The 18,325-nt window shown below is 36.0% G+C and overlaps 1 protein-coding gene across 15 annotated transcripts in view; it reads right to left on the bottom strand.

Moving 5' to 3' along the window:
* TAOK3 (TAO kinase 3) overlaps window positions 1-18,325 on the bottom strand; it is a 189,078-nt gene that overhangs the window by 29,291 nt on the left and 141,462 nt on the right. For all 15 annotated transcript variants that reach the window (XM_070769581.1, XM_019977786.2, XM_070769582.1 and 12 more), the window contains 2 exons: window positions 17,195-17,401; window positions 6,006-6,140 (listed from right to left, as the gene is read on the bottom strand). In XM_070769581.1, the coding sequence (XP_070625682.1) occupies window positions 6,006-6,140; window positions 17,195-17,401 (342 nt within the window). The remainder of the gene's footprint in view (window positions 1-6,005; window positions 6,141-17,194; window positions 17,402-18,325) is intronic.

The following is an 18,325-nucleotide window of genomic DNA, read 5'->3' as shown; positions in this document are numbered from 1 at the left end:
GGCTTGTGGTCAATAAAATAGTCTCAGGATAGCCACTTCCCTAAACCAGGTAGCCTCAAGATAAAATGGAAATGAGTTGTGTCAAGAACATTTTCTATCCTAATTGGTGGGTGAGTCCCTGTGAAGAGGGTTGGTCCTATCACATACCAGATCATATAAGCATGTGGCAGAGACAAATTACAAGCTCACCATATTATCACTGTACATCACTGAATGTTGGGAGACATTTTGCTTGTAAATGAGAATGCATCCCGTAATTTGGATAATCACTTTCTTAAACTCCTAATATCACCTTTCATTTGTTACAACCATAATTTCTAAATTTCAAAGTAATTGTCTTTTCAGGTACATTTAGAGTTACTGAGTTTTAGAGTTCCATGCTCAAGTTAGATAGATGAATTTAAATAAAAGTATAATGATATTTCATTTATCAAGTCTAACATGAAATACATTAAATTATTATAGTTATGTATTCAGTATGTTTTAAGTTTATAGTTTGTGTTTTATGAATATACTATCTGGTCAACAATGAAAAATCACTCATAATTTTAATCATGCTTTACGGTTTACACAATGTGCTTTCACATGTAATTTATTTCTTTAATTTTAATAAAGCCTGGGATTTGAACTAAGGTCCTAGGCTCTTGAATTGATTAAGGAAATTCATAACACCAAGGCAGAGAAGAAAGGAAACTTTCTGTTATGAAGTAATGGAAGGAACCAAACACCCCGGAGAGTGAGAGCTGGAGAGAATGGTAAGTCTAAACTACAAACTGAATAACTTGAAGATCTGAAAAAGTTATCAAAATGTAATTGACTGGTTTTTACAACGATAGCCTCAAAAATGTGATCAGCGAAAAATGGGTAGTATCATCTTACTACACTAAATAGGTTTCTGGGAGATAAATCTCATTCCATCCCTCCCTAAATAACTGATCTTGGGCAAATTACATAATTTCTTGAAGTCTAACAATATCTTCATTTGTAAAGGGGAACTACTGCGATGATGAAATAACACTTGTGCCTAGCAAGGTGTCTGACACATAGGAGATGTTGAATATATGTTGGTTTCCTTCTTCTGCCAAACTAACAGAATTTTTTTTTTTATTAATTTTTTTTAATTAATTTTTTTTTTCCCCTCAGCATTTCTGGTGATGGAGACATAGTATAGAAGTGGATCCAAATTTGCTGTGTGACACAGAGAGCTCAACCCAGTCTCTTTGACAACCAGAGGGGTGGGAATAGGGTGGGGGGTGGCAGGAAGGTTCAGGAGGGAGGGGAAATATGTATACTTGTGGATGATGCATGTTGATGCATGGCAGAAACCAGCACAATAATGTAAAGCAATTATCTTCCAATAAAAAATTTAAAAAAAGAAGTGGATCCAAGAGAAAGGACAAATTTAACAATAAAACTGTACCTGTATCCAGGTTGTGGATTATAAGTATATATAATTTCTGACTCTGAATTAGCTATTTCATGTATCTGGAATAATATATAAAAATAAAAAAACCATAAATGAAGACTGAACTTTTTTCAGGAAGTTTCTGTAGCCATTGAATTCTACCCTACTTATTCCAGCAAAATTTGGTCCTAAAACAAACCACTTCATTCTAAGTGTACTTTGTGCCTATCCCAAGTACAGAACATTGCACTAGGAGGCTAATAAACAACTTACTAAAGATAAAAGAGGAGTATGGTGGCTGATAATGTTACCCTCTTAAGAGATCAAAGCCAACTTACAAGACTAATTATGTGGAAGAATAAAAATAACATAAAACTGGCTACCTCAGCCCTTAGAACAAATGAACTTTATAGCAAGTTCTTAAAAAGAATAGAACGAGTCACATACTGGCATCAGAAATTTGTCATTCCACTCTTTATAACACCTAGGGAAAAAAAATGTTTCAAATTCATACTAAAGTAATGACTGATCACAGGCAATTCTGCCTTATACAGAAAAACTGACATAAGGAGCTTTGAAATGCACACTTATAAATCCAAATTCTCCTGTGATAAGAGGACTGGAAGATACTTCATTTATTCATTCATTCAACACTTTTATTGAGAGACTATGGTCATGTGAGTTGGGCGGTAGCACAAGTGAAAAATACTATCAGCAATGATCTTAGTGAGATTAAAAAACCAAGAAAAAGGAAAAGAGGAGATGTGCAATATTTTGATAAGCAGCCTCTGGTATATTTATGCTGAGGTTCTAGTATTTTTATGCTTGTCTATCAAACTCTTTCAGGTACACAATTTCACAGTCAGCTCAATGATTAGGTTGCATTTTTAAAAATCAATTGAAGATTTCATTTTTATATGAACTTTTCTATTGAATCTGGTAAAACCAAAGTGAAAGAATCTATATTTGAATGGATAGAACAATAATCATCTTTCTCTCACATGCTTTCCTGGAGACTAGAAATTAAGAGTTTCATGCCCCTCTCCCTAATGTGCATTCTAACATAAATCCACACATGTAGCAAGACCACTGCATTCTAGTTAGAATTCCTTTACAAGGCCATACAGAGGCTGAACTATCTTATAGAATGGCCTTGGTGCTCTCTATAGTAACATCTACTTGGGAACTGCCAGGGACCCAGGACACTATGAAATTTTAAGAAATGACATCAGATGTAACAACAGCTGAAAACACACTTATGGGTCACTAATTTAATTAAAATATTATGGTCTCCATTCACCAATAATAAAAACTCAAGGAAAGCACATCTCAAGAGTCTAAGAAGTCAGATGAGTAATTCTGAAGAACTATATAAATAATTCTTTTCTTCAGACAACAAATCAGCCCAGTATGAACTTTCTTACAGAAAAAGAAAAAGAAAGGATAACATAAAAGAGATTCTATGAAATGACATTCCTTCTAATTTTTCAAAATAAGGTCAATAACTTCTGCTCTTAAATTATATACATATATATATCTGTAAAGTTTCCTTAGAGTTTACTCTGGCATCAAGGTCCTTTGTTACAAACATAATTGTGCAACAGTCCATGATAATGTGTAAAAAAAAAAAAAATCTCAGTTTTAAGGTGCCAAAATAATAAAAATATCTAGTAGTAAAAGCCTGTAGATCCCTGGCTTAATATATTTGTCAGCAGCCCCATTCAAAAGCACAATGTAGAAAGAAATGCTAAGGGGAAAAATAGCAGAGCTAGGCCTCTTACCAGTTTATGTAGAAGAGGTAGGCTGATACAAGAAATTTGAGGAATTGTAATTATTTTTTTTTATCAGTTTGCAAGCCTGTTTAAAACAGACATCACTCATTTATCTAGTAACTGAAAAACTAATTTCTAAATTCTTTTTCTTCTTGTTGTTCACTTTTAGATCACTCTGTGGCTTGCTAACACTTCTGCTAGAATGTTATAAAGAAAGAGTAGGACCAAAATAAATAAATCAGTATAGTATTTCTACTAACTATGAGATGTGAAGTTTCAACAGTGACTTGATTATTTAAACCCCAGTCTTTCATTTTTCTGTGATCTTGTTCTTACTTTTATGTCATTTTAAGGAATTTTAGACTTTCTCACTTGAGTAGGGATCCACAAAAAATAATAAGGTGTGAGATAAGTTTTTAAAAATTAGATACTTCCTTTTGATGTTCCAGTATTCTGATTTATATATTCCTATTGGAATTAGCCTTTAAAATAACATAATGATAGCGGAACTGTAGTAATCGATAATACACATTAAAATATCCATACCAACAGTTAGATTGTCCAAAATGGGACATGGAACAACTCAACACCACATTACTTTTCCCTTCATTATTTTTTTTCTCCCTAAAAACCATTCGATACAAATACTGCTGAACTCTAATAAACTTACATCAATCCCACTCTGACTCCCAAATGATCACATTTGCAGAAAATTTTACACATAAACCAACTTATTCTGTGATTACAGAAACAGCCTATCAGCCACTCTGTTTTTAACTTAATGCAGGTGCAGGGGCCTTCTAGCAAATCAAAAGTCCATCAGATAGACTGATCCCAGCTGTTCTCTGAATGGGCACTAGGAAGTCTGCAGGATTCAGAAGGGCTCCTAAGGACTCTGCCTGTGGCCCTGAGATGGCCTAGTAGGGAAGCAGCTTTCATCATCCACAGAGAGGGAGACTGACGGCTGATGTACACACAGAGTAGCCCTGGGTGAGTCCACAAATGCAAGCGTGAGATCATTCTGGCATGGCAGTAGTGATCTTCCTGGGCGGCAGGAGAGGTCATGAATATATGATGTGGGAATGAGGGTGTGGCAAGTTGACAGAAGAAGAGAACCTGTCCTAGAGAGGGAAAACCCACTTGGTACAATGTCTGCTTCAAATATTCGAAACCTGTTTATGGAGCCCTGAATCTCAAGGGCTGTTGATTTCTCTCATTTCAACATGCATGAGTCTGGATAAAGGTACAAGTCTCAGAAGAGTCAGTGGTAAGTAGTCATATTCCAAACACACCATATTTCTTCTTTTATCAGGTATCATGGTATGAAGGTATTTATTCTTTAATAATTTCATGATACTTTATTTAGACTCAAAGCATGTTTTATAGTTGGCTTAAACAATCATTAGCAAATACAGAGTGGACATTTTAAGATCTCCATTACACAGTACGGCATGCATTTAAAATGAAAAATTGTTCATTGAAGAGAATACAAGAAACTTCTATACAAAGGAACTTAAAGGCAGGCTTATTTATAAGCAGCCTAAATTAAATTGCTTGCTTTTAGACAGCAGCAGGCATAGCAATATGTAGGTGCTTTAACTTCCATTTTCCTTATATTTTGGGTTTTTCAAAATTACAATCCATTATCAATCCCAAAGATAAATGAAGCCTTTTAAAACACTTGAGAATTACAAGTGGAAATCAGATTTTAAAAATAGGACAAGAAAAAAATCATCATTTCTGGGTCGGCCTTGGATGATGTCATCATAGGTTCTAAATGTAATAGCTGGGCAGTGTACACTAACTCTTCCTGCCCATGTGACCTCTAACATCAATTCAGGCAAAACAACTAATATTTCAATAATTTTTTTGGCTGAGAAGTGAGATTTGGAAACAAAAGATTAAAGAGAGTTTAGAGTGCCAAGGATGAAATGATGTGAATGTGTGTGTGTGTATGTGTGTGTGTGTGTGTGTGTGTGTGTGTGTGACTATGAGTGCGCACGCGCACGCGTGGGGGGCCAAGGGGAGGAGGCATGAAAACTAACTCTTCCAGCACACACCCCTTTTGCTACTACAAGGGCATCCAGCAATCACATTTGCAATAGTAAAAATGCTGAAGGATCCTACAGTATCTTTGCGCCCACAACCATCCCCACCCTCTCTTACAAAGCCCTTCTTGTTCTACGGGTGCCAGGAAATTCTTCAGGGGTTAAATGGGGAAGTGCAGCCACTACCATTGTTGCAATAAATAAATGAATGAACCAGAACGAACCGGCAATCCATCCTTGGGAACCAAGTATCTTATTTCCTACAATTATATACGTTAGCCAGCAACCATATATATATATATTTTTTTAAATTGTGTTTTATCTTTTGATGTGTGTGTACACATTACAGACACACATGCATCTATACAAAAAGGAGCATAGTGCCCTGCATACACACACATCCAATACCTTTAAGATATTTTTTTAGCATTATTATTTCAATGAAAAGACAAACAGCTTTTACAAAATTAGATACATTAGCAACTTCATCTCAAAGGCCTTTTATTTTGCACACACAGCATATATAAATACACACACACACACACACACACACACAAAGGGTTTTTTTTTTCTATGCCGTAGACAATGCTAAAATATCTGAGATCAGGTTGCTATGCCAACAGATTTTTTCTAAAATGAAAAAAATTATTAGGAGGGAGAAAACATTCTTGACTCCTTTCCTCCCATCCATGAAGCCGAGAGAGGCTCAGGGAGGGCGAGAGGCTGCCAGATGGGGAGGAGGGGAAGGAAGGGAAGGTGGGTAGAGGGGTGTTTGCTTACCAAAGATGCTGATTTGATCGTGGCAAAGCGCTCTCTGTTCCGGTAGTGGAGGGCCTGGCTCTGAACTGACTGGGTAGGCCGCGGCTCAGGCCTGGGATCGCCGTGGCCCGCCTCATCCCTTATGAATACATGATCCTGCAGAAATGGATAAAAACAAGGAGAAAGTCCAGCTGTGCTCTTTCCTCGCCGGCTGCCTCTCTCTCACCCCTCTTTCTGCACAAGCACTGCTGTTTGAAATGCATAGTTTAGCTCTCTGCTAGTCCCCGCAGCTCCCACGGTACAAAATGAATAAGCAACACATTGCAGCCTTCAGTTAGGAATGTCAGCTGATCGCTAGTGGGATGCCTTCTGAATCCCTGGCAGGCTTTTTCTTTACCTCCAGAATTACATATATGCAAAAGAAAAAAAGAATAGAAAAAACAAGGCAATGTACAGACTCCTTAGAACAGTTTGCTTAAAACGCTGTAACCAAATAATTCCTTTAAAAATGTCATGTCCATGTCTAGCAAGGAGGATGCTGGTGGCTTTTAACATAAAAGCGAGCCTCCGCCTCATTCCCTTGAAAGATCTGCTTTCTCAATTTAATTTTATTTGAAATCTGTTCGGTAGGATCATCGTTCTGCCTAGAACCAGTGTAGGCTTGTGCTGAACTGCCTCTCTATCTTGTGCTGGGAAGATTCGGCAGTCACTGAGGGATCCTGCTTTCCAGTCATGATCGTACACAGTTCTAGCACCTTCTCTCTACAGCTTCTGAAAGGATTTTTTTTTTTTAGATTTAAAGAGACAGGCATACAATTTTAACCAAATGATACTTTCACAAATTCTTCCTCAACTCTGTGTCAGTATGGTCACAAGAGAGAGTATAGCTGGAATTTAATGCCCTTGACTGATTTAATCAAGTCTGTGCTTCTTGACGGGCAAAGATGATTAATCTTATTGTAGTGCCCAGTGAAAAATAACATTCCCTGGAAGGATAATAATGGATGTTTCTTAAATGCCATTGAAATGACTTTTAAAGGGGAAAATGCTTTCAAAGGGCGATGCTTTGCTCTATAAAAGATGAAGTGGTCAGTCAGTAAATAGCACTAACCTTTCAGAAAAAAAATTACTATAATAAGTAATAACTCAGAAACATGTACAACCATGGGGGATTTTCAAATAGTACATGTTCAGGATGGGGAAAGAAAAATTAATTCTCTTATTGCCCTGGGGTTTTAGGAGAAACCATTGTGAGAAGTCAGTTTTGCATTCTGTCTCTGGCTATTTGGAATCTCTTATAATTGCTCTTTCTTTCTTCAGGAAATAAAATTATAAAGAGGTTTAAAAAACAAAATTTTATTATATAGTGTAAAATGTTGACAAGTCAAAACATATAAACTCCTTGAGGAAAATTAAATTTTACACCCAGGTTTCTAAGTAAAAGAGAAGAGCCATGATTAAATTTATCACTGGGCTAATTTTCTTTTCCCTTTTATAAAGTTAGAATGCTTCAGAATGTTGCGAGGGTATCTACCGTTACATCTATATTTAGATTTTTTTTTCAGAATTACTATATTGTGGCCTATTTTGCTTTCAAATAATTAAAGTACCTTTAATGCCACTGAAGACATATATATCAAATTTGAGGGGTGCTCTACCTCTGTGCTGTCCAATAAGATAGGCTTTAGTCACATGAATATTTTAATTAAATAAAACGTAAAATTCAGTTTCTCACATGGATATTTTAATTAAATAAAATGTAAAATTCAGTTTCTAAGTCATTCCAGCTATGTTTCAAGCTAGCCACTAACTATGGCTACCATATTGAACACTGCAGACATAAATAATTTCTATCATTGCAGAAAATTCTATTAGATGGTGCTATAGATTAAGAATGCATCTTAACCCATATTTTTGAAATTTGTAAAAAAAAAAATACTTGATAGGTCAACTTAAAATTTTCTTATCATCTCCTTGGAAATCTAAACTCTTATTTCACTGGGCAAAGAGAGATTAGGTGCAGGATATATGCACCTAGATTTATGGTTCTAAAGATGAAGGCCCTGAGATCTACTGCCATTCAGATTATTTATTAATAAATATTTATTCTGAATATTAACTCCAAAATCAACCTTACTTAATATTATAATCCCAGAAAAGCAATAAGCTTCTAAATGCCAACAATCAGAAGAGAGAGGCTCAGCAGAGGCCTGTGGTTTTACAGGTCAGAGTTTTGGTATTAGTTAGCTAAGTACACTTACTGAGAGGGAGCTCTTCAATGCTGTGGCAGCAGCTAAATTTCAAATTTTAATAACTTGGTTTACAAAGTTAACCAGTGACATTAGAATCCACGCTATTCACATAACAGAATAAAACAGAACACATTCATGTGCAAATAAGTATAACTCTAATATTAGTTTTCTATAATTTTCTAATAATTTTCTCTCAGATAAAAATTAACACTTGTAGGTTAGGACTCTGCTTATCAAATTAAAAGTCACATCATATTAGCTAAGTTTTTAAACTCAAGGATACTGAAATACACTGGAAAAATTAAAATCTGAAATCATAGTGATTTTAGTTGACATGAAGCAAATTAAATGACCAACTATGGCATATTTTAAAAATAATGCTATTTTAGAACTTAGTCTGAGAGAATAGGTCCAAAATTTTAATCTACTTTAAGTATAATAAATAATATTAAAAGTATAATCCCTTGTGTTCTTCCTCATTTTTTTTTTAAATTTTATAAAAGAATTCTTAGTTCCTGTAGTAGCTTTGTTACAGAGATCACAAACATTAAAAGTCTCCAAATAGATGAGAGACCACAGGATGAGGCAGTATTTTCATCTAACAGTAGATATCCACTTCAAGAACACAGGGATAAATTTTAAAATATTCAACACCACTGCTTAAAGTTCAAAATTCTACAGACAACTTAAATAATAATGCAATTTTAAAATTAGGGCAATGTGACTTGAAAAGCAAGTAAGAACTTATTAAACTATCAGCTTTATTGGGTATGTACTCTGTTGGTTATATCACCCCTTCAAGCAATAGCCCCTTTGAGAATGACTGTACCTGCCTCCCAGAGTTTCCGACCTGAACACATTTTAAGATCAATACTGGAGTGGGTCAATTTGCTATTTTATGCAGTTAAGCACCACTGCATATGATTTACAAATGAAGATGAGAAGACCAACATCTTCTCTGACGCTGAAGAATGATTTTTAGAACAAATATCATGTTTTACTTTACCAAGACAATATATATGACTTGCTTATAGTTTATCCTTAAAATCTTATCCAGAAGTGAGCAAAATAGCTCTCTGAAATATACGGTTTTGGGACCAGTTTTAAGTAAATTTATAGTGTCCTTTCATTATAAAAAGAAATAAAATTTCTTCAGATTTAAAAACTTTACTCTTATTCCCTGGACAAAGGGCTTTACTTTTATGTAGAAGTTTTCCCCTAAATGTCTGACTATTTATGCTTCTGAAGTGATATGGTGTGATCACTCGCTCAGAGTTTCTAGATTAACTTGAAATTAACCTTGGAAACCACTCCACTGGACTCTATTATGCTTTCGGTATATCTTTATCACACTCCTCATCATACTTATACTCATCTGTGCATGAGACTGTGAGCTTTCTGAAGGCAGAGTAAATGTGGTTCAAAAAACCTCAGTCTTTGCAGCACCTATCATGGTGCTTGATACTTTGTGGGCATTCAAAAAATGTTTGCTGAATAAATAAGCTCAAGAATATAGGTCTGAGAAGATTCTGAGAAAGTGACTTTTTTTTATTATTTAATAGAATCCTAATTCATATTTCATAAAAACCTGTCACTTTGTACTTTAAGGCAGTTGCAAAACAGTGACACACACACAAGCACATCTTTACATGGGGGGATTGGAGGGGATCTAAGAATGGCTCTTTTTTCTGGTGATGAGAAGTCTTTTTATAGATTCCCATACCTTTCACACTGTGGAGAAGGGATCAGCAAACTCACCATCTTTTTTGTTTTGTTCACTTCAAAATGATTAAATAATTGCCTAAGCAGGTGCAACTATCAAAAGCTGGGGCTAGAGGAAGGGGAGAAGATGGAAAAGGGTGTCTTCACCTGGAAAGATAGCTGTTAGGGAGAAAAAATGACTGGCAGAACACTGAAAGAAGGTACCATGGAGGGGTGGTTTGTACGACTGCTCTGTTCAAGAAACATTATCTTCATATATTAATTTACTTTTACTTGGCCAAATGCAAGTTGAAGAGTCAAAGAAACTGCCCCGCTCTTCAGCAAAAATAATAGGAAAGGCCACTGAAGCAAGTGAAAATTAAACTAGAACATCCTATCCCCTCGAGGACATTTCTTTCTTTCCTCTCACGAAAATGGGGAAAGCTGTTCTTTTTTTAAATAAGGGGAAAAGAAAACCCTCACTAATATTGATTAATGGAAAGGGTCAAGGAAAGCTTTAGGAGTTAGAAGAGAACAAGTTTTTAAAAAACTGATCTCTAAACAGGGGCCATGATGACTACAGTTCATTAGGCATACTAGAAACAACAAATTGATTAGTGAACAAAGAATTTTAATACATAAGTCTCATGATCTATATTAACAGAAGGCAGCAGCAAGCAAAAATAATTGATTGTAGACTTTAACAAAATAAAAATATACCTTTCAATTGACAAATTAAAAACAATAGACTTTTGTTGCTTAGAACAAAATTAAAATCTGCTTGCTACTGCTGTACACCCAATGGTTAAGGTGTAGGGTGGAGGCTCAGAGGCAGCCTAGGCTACAGCAAAAAACCCAATCTGGATTAAGAGTTTACCCTGGACTCACTTGTGAATAATCAAGAACTGAGGTGTAGAGTTGTGTCCCATAAAAGTTCATCTTCATGTTAGTTCACAAAACATTTATTGGGTGCTTACTATGTGATAGGGATTTCCCAGGTGGCACTAGTGGTAAAGAACCTGCTTGCCAATGGAGGTAGACTAAGAGACACAGGTTTGATCCCTGTGTCAGGATGATCCCCTGGAGGAGGGCACAGCAACCCACTGCAGTATTCTTGCCTAGAGAATCTCATAGACAGAGGAGCCTGGCAGGCTGCAATCCAAAGGGTTGCACAAAATCATACACAACTGAGCAACTTAGCATGCATACATGCACAATGTGCTAAGACACCCAGCTAGGTGGTATTTGAAGAGAGGTGTCCTGGAGAAGCAAAGAGTCTAGAGATGTAGTGATAGTCATATTATTGGAAAAAGCAGTGTGGCAACGCTACAACGGAGGAAAGAAGTGCGTGCCTAAAGTTTATTTTGTCAGAATATACCTTTAGACTTATCAAACCATTCTTGTTCAAAAGGAAGATTGGATTAGGATTTCTTCAGGGCCAGGGAAAGACCAGAGTAGAGGCAAAGATTGTAGAGAGGGAAGTAACTTGAAAATCTGGTGTTAAAGGAAAATTTTCAGTGTGCCACTTTGCATTTTTTGGGCTTGATCTATGATAGGTCTGTCCTCCTAAAATTAGGTTATCTTTATTCTGGATGCAGAACAGTTAGTTGCAAATCACGCTCTTAATAGTTATACATGGCCCTTAAAAGTAAGTTTACTTCCTATACAAAATGGGCATTCTGTTCATATATATGATTTGACTAATTTAGCATATGTCTGCAATCTTAATTGTAACAGTCAAGAGCGGGGAACAAAACAATTCCCTATCCTTATTCTTACATTTTAATATTTATTAAGCCAGTTCTTATTGTCAAGAATACTGTTATTGGAGACAATCTATTGTTTAAATCTTTCAAACCATAAAAATAATACTTAATATTATTCAAGCCTTTTAAACCATTATGTTCAAAATAGCACGGTGTTTAGTATCTGGTAAGCAATTTATTCATTGTGTATTTTTTGTTTGTTAATTCACTCATTCCTTAGATATTTACTGAGTGCCTATGCTGTGCCAGGTACTGTTCTAAGGTGTTGAGATACAGCACAGAACAAGGTAAGCATAATTTTGGCTATGATGACATTTATACCCAAATCATGAAATAATGAATTAGTACATAGTATAACTTTAGATAGTGACAAGTATAAAAAAGACAACAAAATAGGATAATGAGATAATGGTAGAACATTATTTATAAAATGATAATTCAGTGATACATAGGCTTTTCTATATCAAGGTATCTCTTTACCAAACAACTTGAAAGTCACATTAGACATTTACTCTTTTAAAATTTACAGGAATAGAAGCACAACATTTTAGAGCTAGAAACAATGTTGGAAATCATACGGAACAACTCCTTATTTTACAGATGGAAAAACTGAGGTTTGGAGAGGTTTGTGACTTGTCCAAAGTAAAATAAAACTAACAGTGGCAGACAGAACTTAAAACTAATTTTCTCATTCCTAGAGTCCACACCTAACTTTCTGTTGAGAGTTTAAGATCCTACTTTCTTCACAGTGTCTTATTGATTTTGAAAAATGTATTATTTATTACTGAAAACATATGTTATGTAGGAAATAAATAAGTTACTTTTTTTAAAGCAAAAAAAAAAAAAAAATCCCACTTTATGTTCCCAAGTGAAAAACTTTGAATTCAAGTAAAAAAACAAATATGAAACTTATGAAAAATTTATTTCTATTATGTTTAAAGACATGAAGCCCAAGTATAAGGCTAAATGGGTTTCATGAAGAGATACCATTATTTAATATTAAGTTTTTATATGCAATGGGCTTCCCTGATGGCTCAGGTGACAAAAAATCTACCTTCAATGAAGGAGACCTGGGTTCTACCCCTGGGTTGGGAAGATGCCCTGGAGAAGGGAATGGCAACCCACTCCAGTATTCTTGCCTGGAGAATTCCATGAACAGAGGAGTCTGGGGGGCTACAGTTCACGGGGTTGCAAAGAGTCGGACATGACTGAATGACTAAGCACATATATATAACATGCTCTATTTTTTTAGCCTGCTTCTATGTTTTCCTTTTTTAAATTGTGGTAAAATAAAGTTACCATCTTGATTATTTTTAAGTGTATGGTTCAGTGCTGGACTGGAAGAAACACAAGCTGGAATCAAGATTGCCGGGAGAAATATCAATAACCTCAGATATGCAGATGACACCACCCTTATGGCAGAAAGTGAAGAGGAACTCAAAAGCCTCTTGATGAAGGTGAAAGTGGAGAGTGAAAAAGTTGGCTTAAAGCTCAACATTCAGAAAACGAAGATCATGGCATCCAGTCCCATCACTTCATGGGAAATAGATGGGGAAACAGTGGAAACAGTGTCAGATTTTATTTTTCTGGGCTCCAAAATCACTGCAGATGGTGACTGCAGCCATGAAATTAAAAGACGCTTACTCCTTGGAAGGAAAGTTATGACCAACCTAGATAGCATATTGAAAAGCAGAGACATTACTTTGCCAACAAAGGTCCATCTAGTCAAGGCTATGGTTTTTCCAGTGGTCATGTATGGATGTGAGAGTTGGACTGTGAAGAAGGCTGAGCACTGAAGAATTGATGCTTTTGAACTGTGGTGCTGGAGAAGACTCTTGAGAGTCCCTTGGACTGCAAGGAGATCCAACCAGTCCATTCTGAAGGAGATCAGCCCTGGGATTTCTTTGGAAGGAATGATGCTGAAGCTGAAACTCCAGTCCTTTGGCCACCTCATGCGAAGAGTTGACTCATTGGAAAAGACTCTGATGCTGGGAGGGATTGGGGGCAAGAGGAGAAGGGGACGACAGAGGATGAGATGGCTGGATGGCATCACTGACTCGATGGACGTGAGTCTCAGTGAACTCCGGGAGTTGGTGATGGACAGGGAGGCCTGGTGTGCTGCAATTCATGGGGTCGCAAAGAGTCGGACAGGACTGAGCGACTGAACTGAACTGATTAATCCTCTCCCCAAATCCCTAGTAACTATCATTGTACTTTCCATGATTTTGATTATGCTAAGAGCCTCATATATGTGGAATCATACAGCAATTGCCTTTTTGTGACAGGTACATTTGTTCCACTTAGCATAATGTCTTCATGGTTCAACCACATTGTATTAATGGAATCTGGCAGAATTTCCTTCCTTTTGAAGGTGAATAATACTCCATTGTTTGTATATAACACATTTTGTTTATTCATTCATCATTTACATGGCTTCCACCTCTCTGCTGTTTTTGTGAATAAGGCTGCAATGAACATGGGTATACAAAAATCTCTTTGAAATCCTTCTTTCAATGCTTTTGGATATATACTGAGAAGTGGAATTGCTAGGTTATATGGTAATTCTAGTTTTAATTTTTCAAGGAACCACCATTTTCCACAGTGGTTGTACCCTTTTCAATCCCTACCAGTAATGAACAGGGTTCTAATTTTTCCATATCCTCAGCAACACTTGTTACATTCTGTTTTTTTAAACAGTGGTCACTCTAATGTGTGTGATGGCTACACACATGGGTGGTATCTTACTGTAGTTTTGATTAGAATTTCCCTAATGATTGATAATGTTGGAGATCTTTTCATATGCTTATTGATCATTTTCATATCTTCTTTGGAGAAATGGTGATTCAAGTCCTTACTCACTTTTGATTCCAGTTGTTTTCTTTTTTTTTTCCTCTTTCATTGTTGCTGTTGCGTTTTAGGAGTTCTCCATATATTCTGGATATTAATCCTTTAAAGATAGATGATTTGCAGGTATTTTCTCCCATTCCGTGGGTTTCCCTTTCACTCAGTTGATTGTTTCTACTATCTTACTTCCTTGCTTATATTTTAAAATTAACTAATTCATAGTTTTATTTTCAGATGTTTTTCAATATTTTTCATCACATTACCTCTATATTTAGTAATTAAATAGAAATACATTTTGGAAAAAATTTTCCTGACAAATATTTTCTGTATATCAAACACAACTACCTTCTATTTTGGATTATAAATTAAAATCTTATCTTCTTAAAATTACACCAAGGAGAAAAAGGCACTGAAAGGCTCATATTATTACAAGAAAGCTCTATACCAGCCTGCAAAAATTAAAATTAAAACCTCCAATGAGTTCAAGACCAGGGTCTTCTTTCTTGTTGATTATGCCAGTAATCTAATTTTGCTGATTATTCCAGTAATCTAATCTAATTATCTCTCTTCTAATTTTGGGTGCTCATTTGAGATGTCCTAGAGTAAAAAGATCCAACAGAATTCCTTTTTTTTTTTTTTTTTTTTGCTCTCTATCCCCACAAAGCCCTAGAGCTAAAAGAACGGAAAAAGTCAATATCTCTCAGCATCCATGATAACTCCTTCTAAAAAGAGAGCCCAGCAAAACCTTTTCCACCCTTCAAATACATGACCATTTGCCCATGTTTAAATACGGCTGACTGACAATGCTGAACTCTTAGCAGATTTCTTCATCTGCGTGGTATCACTGGTTTCCTCAAAATGCTTTTATGGCTTTCTAATAATCTGGGTCCTTGCTGTCACTCTGGTCCCAATTCAGTCTCCACACAGTCCTCCAAGCTCTAATTTCTCAGATTTTCCCTTTTTCTTGAACGTACAGAATTTCTTATCTCAGGGCCTTTGCACATATTGCTTCCTGAGTCACCCCCATCTTTCACCCCAAATTAGCTAACCTCTGTTTGTCTCTGAAGTTTGAGCTTAAATGTCACTTCACTGGGGAGATTTTCCTCTACTCCCCAATAGAATAAGTCCTCCTTTTACCCAGAACACGTTTTATAATTACACAATCAATTTACTTGTGTGATTATCTGCTTAATCTCCCCCACAGATAATAAGCTCTATGAAGGCATCATGTCTGTTTTGTCTGTATCCAAAGGACCTGCTACAGCTCCTTGCAGATAATAGGGGTCCCCACCAATGTTTGTTGAATAAATGAGTAAGTTAATCAGTTCAGAAAATAAACGTGATCCCTCCACTATTCATGACTAGGCACCAATATATTTTCACATGCTCTTCATCCTACCTGTTTAATTTTCTTTTTCTCCCAATAATAATATACAACCAGCAGACATCTAAGTGAAAAAATTCTTAAACCTGCTCTCCTACTTGGAGTTAGAATGTAATCACTCACATTTATTAAAATGAGTACATATACCAGAGAAGGCAATGGCAACCCACTCCAGTACTCTTGCCTGGAAAATCCCATGGATGGAGGAGCCTGGTAGGCTGCAGTCCATGGGGTCGCTAAGAGTCGGACATGACTGAGCGACTTTACTTTCACTTTTCACTTTCATGCATTGGAGAAGGAAATGGCAACCCACTCCAGTGTTCTTGCCTGGAGAATCCCAGGGACGGCGGAGCCTGGTGGGCTGCCGTCTACGGGGTACCACAGAGTCAGACACGACTGAAGCGACTTAGCACCAGCAGCAGCAGCAGCTGGTACATACACAACTCACATATACCTAATATGGAAAAAGTTATAAAGGATTCTTTTCTATAGTCCCATATTATGAACTGCTTACCTAAGGTACTTAAAACACTTTTGGGAATTCCTCCAAAAAATCATTGATAATTCTGTGCAATACTCATCTTATTGCTTTGAAAGAAGCTTAAAAATAATTTTTCATTTTAAAATAAAGCATATCAAATTATAAATCACAATAGGCTTTGTATGAAATGAATGATCCTCCATTGGAAAAGTAAAGTCAAAACAAAAAACAATCATTAACTCAAAAGTCAGACTATTTAAGCTGACACAGAGCTGGTCTTAGAAGAATTAGAAATGACAAATCCAAGAAACAACAAAAAAGAGTGGAAACTTTTTCTAAAACAAAGAGTATTTTAAGACTACTCAGGAAGAAACATACATCTGAAATACTTCTATAAGGTCACAACCAACATGTTTTACTTTAAAAGTAAAACCAATAGGTTTTACTTAAAAGAAAGCTTTTAAGGTCAACAGTATTAAGGTTATTGGTTTAGAAAGGAACTTAACTGGTTTCTTTGATGTGGAGATTTATAGATTTGTTTTTGTTTATTTGATGGTGGTGGACATCAGAGTATCAAGAGAGGAAGATGAAGAAACAGGCACAAATACAGCTTGCCTAGTCCTTCATTATCTTTTTTACCGAAAAGAACTATCATGTGCTCAGCTGAGTTCCATAATTTCAGCTGTAAAGAGGGAACTAAAATATCTGAATGCTAAGTGACCTGAGTTGGCTTCATAATGATGGGCAAAGCCTAGCACTGTGAAGGGGATCATGAAACTTACTTTCTTGTGCACAACAGAGGGAGTGGAATTTACTGGGCTTTCATCATCATGCATCATGACAAGTTCAGAGCTGCTATCGTCCATGACCTCTTGCATGCTGTTCACGCTGCTGCCCTGGCTGCCTGTACTCACAGACATGCTTGGGATGGAATGGTTGCTGCCCAGGCTGTCCAATTCCCTGCTCAGGCTGGTTCCATGTTCGCTGTCCTATAAAAATGGGGCACTTGGGTTAAAAAAAAAATGACTGGAGATAAAGCACCAATCCATTGACTAAGCTATTAAGTACATTCAATTTTGCAGTGCCAAGTTGCTTTTCTGCCAAATCTGCAAGATGAAACTTTTAATGTAGTGGCTCCACTACTCCACCACCATTTTCAGACATCTCCAATTCACTCTGATGCTGTCCCAAAGGCCTATTCTGGTGTTAGGGAAAGACTGCAGGCTACTGAACAGGGGATCTCTAGGAAAGCTACAAACATAGCAGTGGGCACTTGAAGCTCAAAGAGGATAAAAAGAGTTTTCAGAGATTTGACAAGCAATATGCTCTTTTTGCAAGTCATTATTGAGAAACTTCATATCTGAGCAGGGATATTAATTCTACTGTCCTGGACAGGTAATTAAATTCTGCCTCCCTCAAGCAATTCTATCAAGCTTACCTCTGTAATCTTATTAAATATATCTGTTAAATAATACTGGTATTCATCACTACTAGTCCAAAGACTACTATTTGAGAAATGCTAAAATAATTGGAACATATAATTTATCCATCACAGTGGGTATCTTTTGATACAAGATTAAGTAATATAATTAAAGCAACTTAGTTCCAAATAAACCCTGTTTTCAAAGAAGCATACTCTGTACCTACATAACTTTAATGAATTGCTCTTTAGCCATGGCAATATAAGGAATCACTGACAAAGGTAATTTGAGCAATTTAAGATGATAGATAATACATTATATTTTAAATAGATTTATTTCCCCAATTAAAGGGGCCTATTTGTATATATGCAATCAAGAGATTTTTATATTCCAGTTCAGCTTTCTGAATTTTATTTTTATAATTATTGATAAAACAATTTTATTTTCTTCTATATTAAAAAGTTAAACTAAAATTCATTCTTCATTTTTTCC

This window comes from Bos indicus, chromosome 17 (genome assembly GCF_029378745.1).
Source record: "Bos indicus isolate NIAB-ARS_2022 breed Sahiwal x Tharparkar chromosome 17, NIAB-ARS_B.indTharparkar_mat_pri_1.0, whole genome shotgun sequence".
NCBI classification, from domain to species: domain Eukaryota; kingdom Metazoa; phylum Chordata; class Mammalia; order Artiodactyla; family Bovidae; genus Bos; species Bos indicus.
The sequence above is the reverse complement of the archived record's forward strand: the minus strand, read 5'-3'. Positions and strand labels throughout refer to the sequence as shown.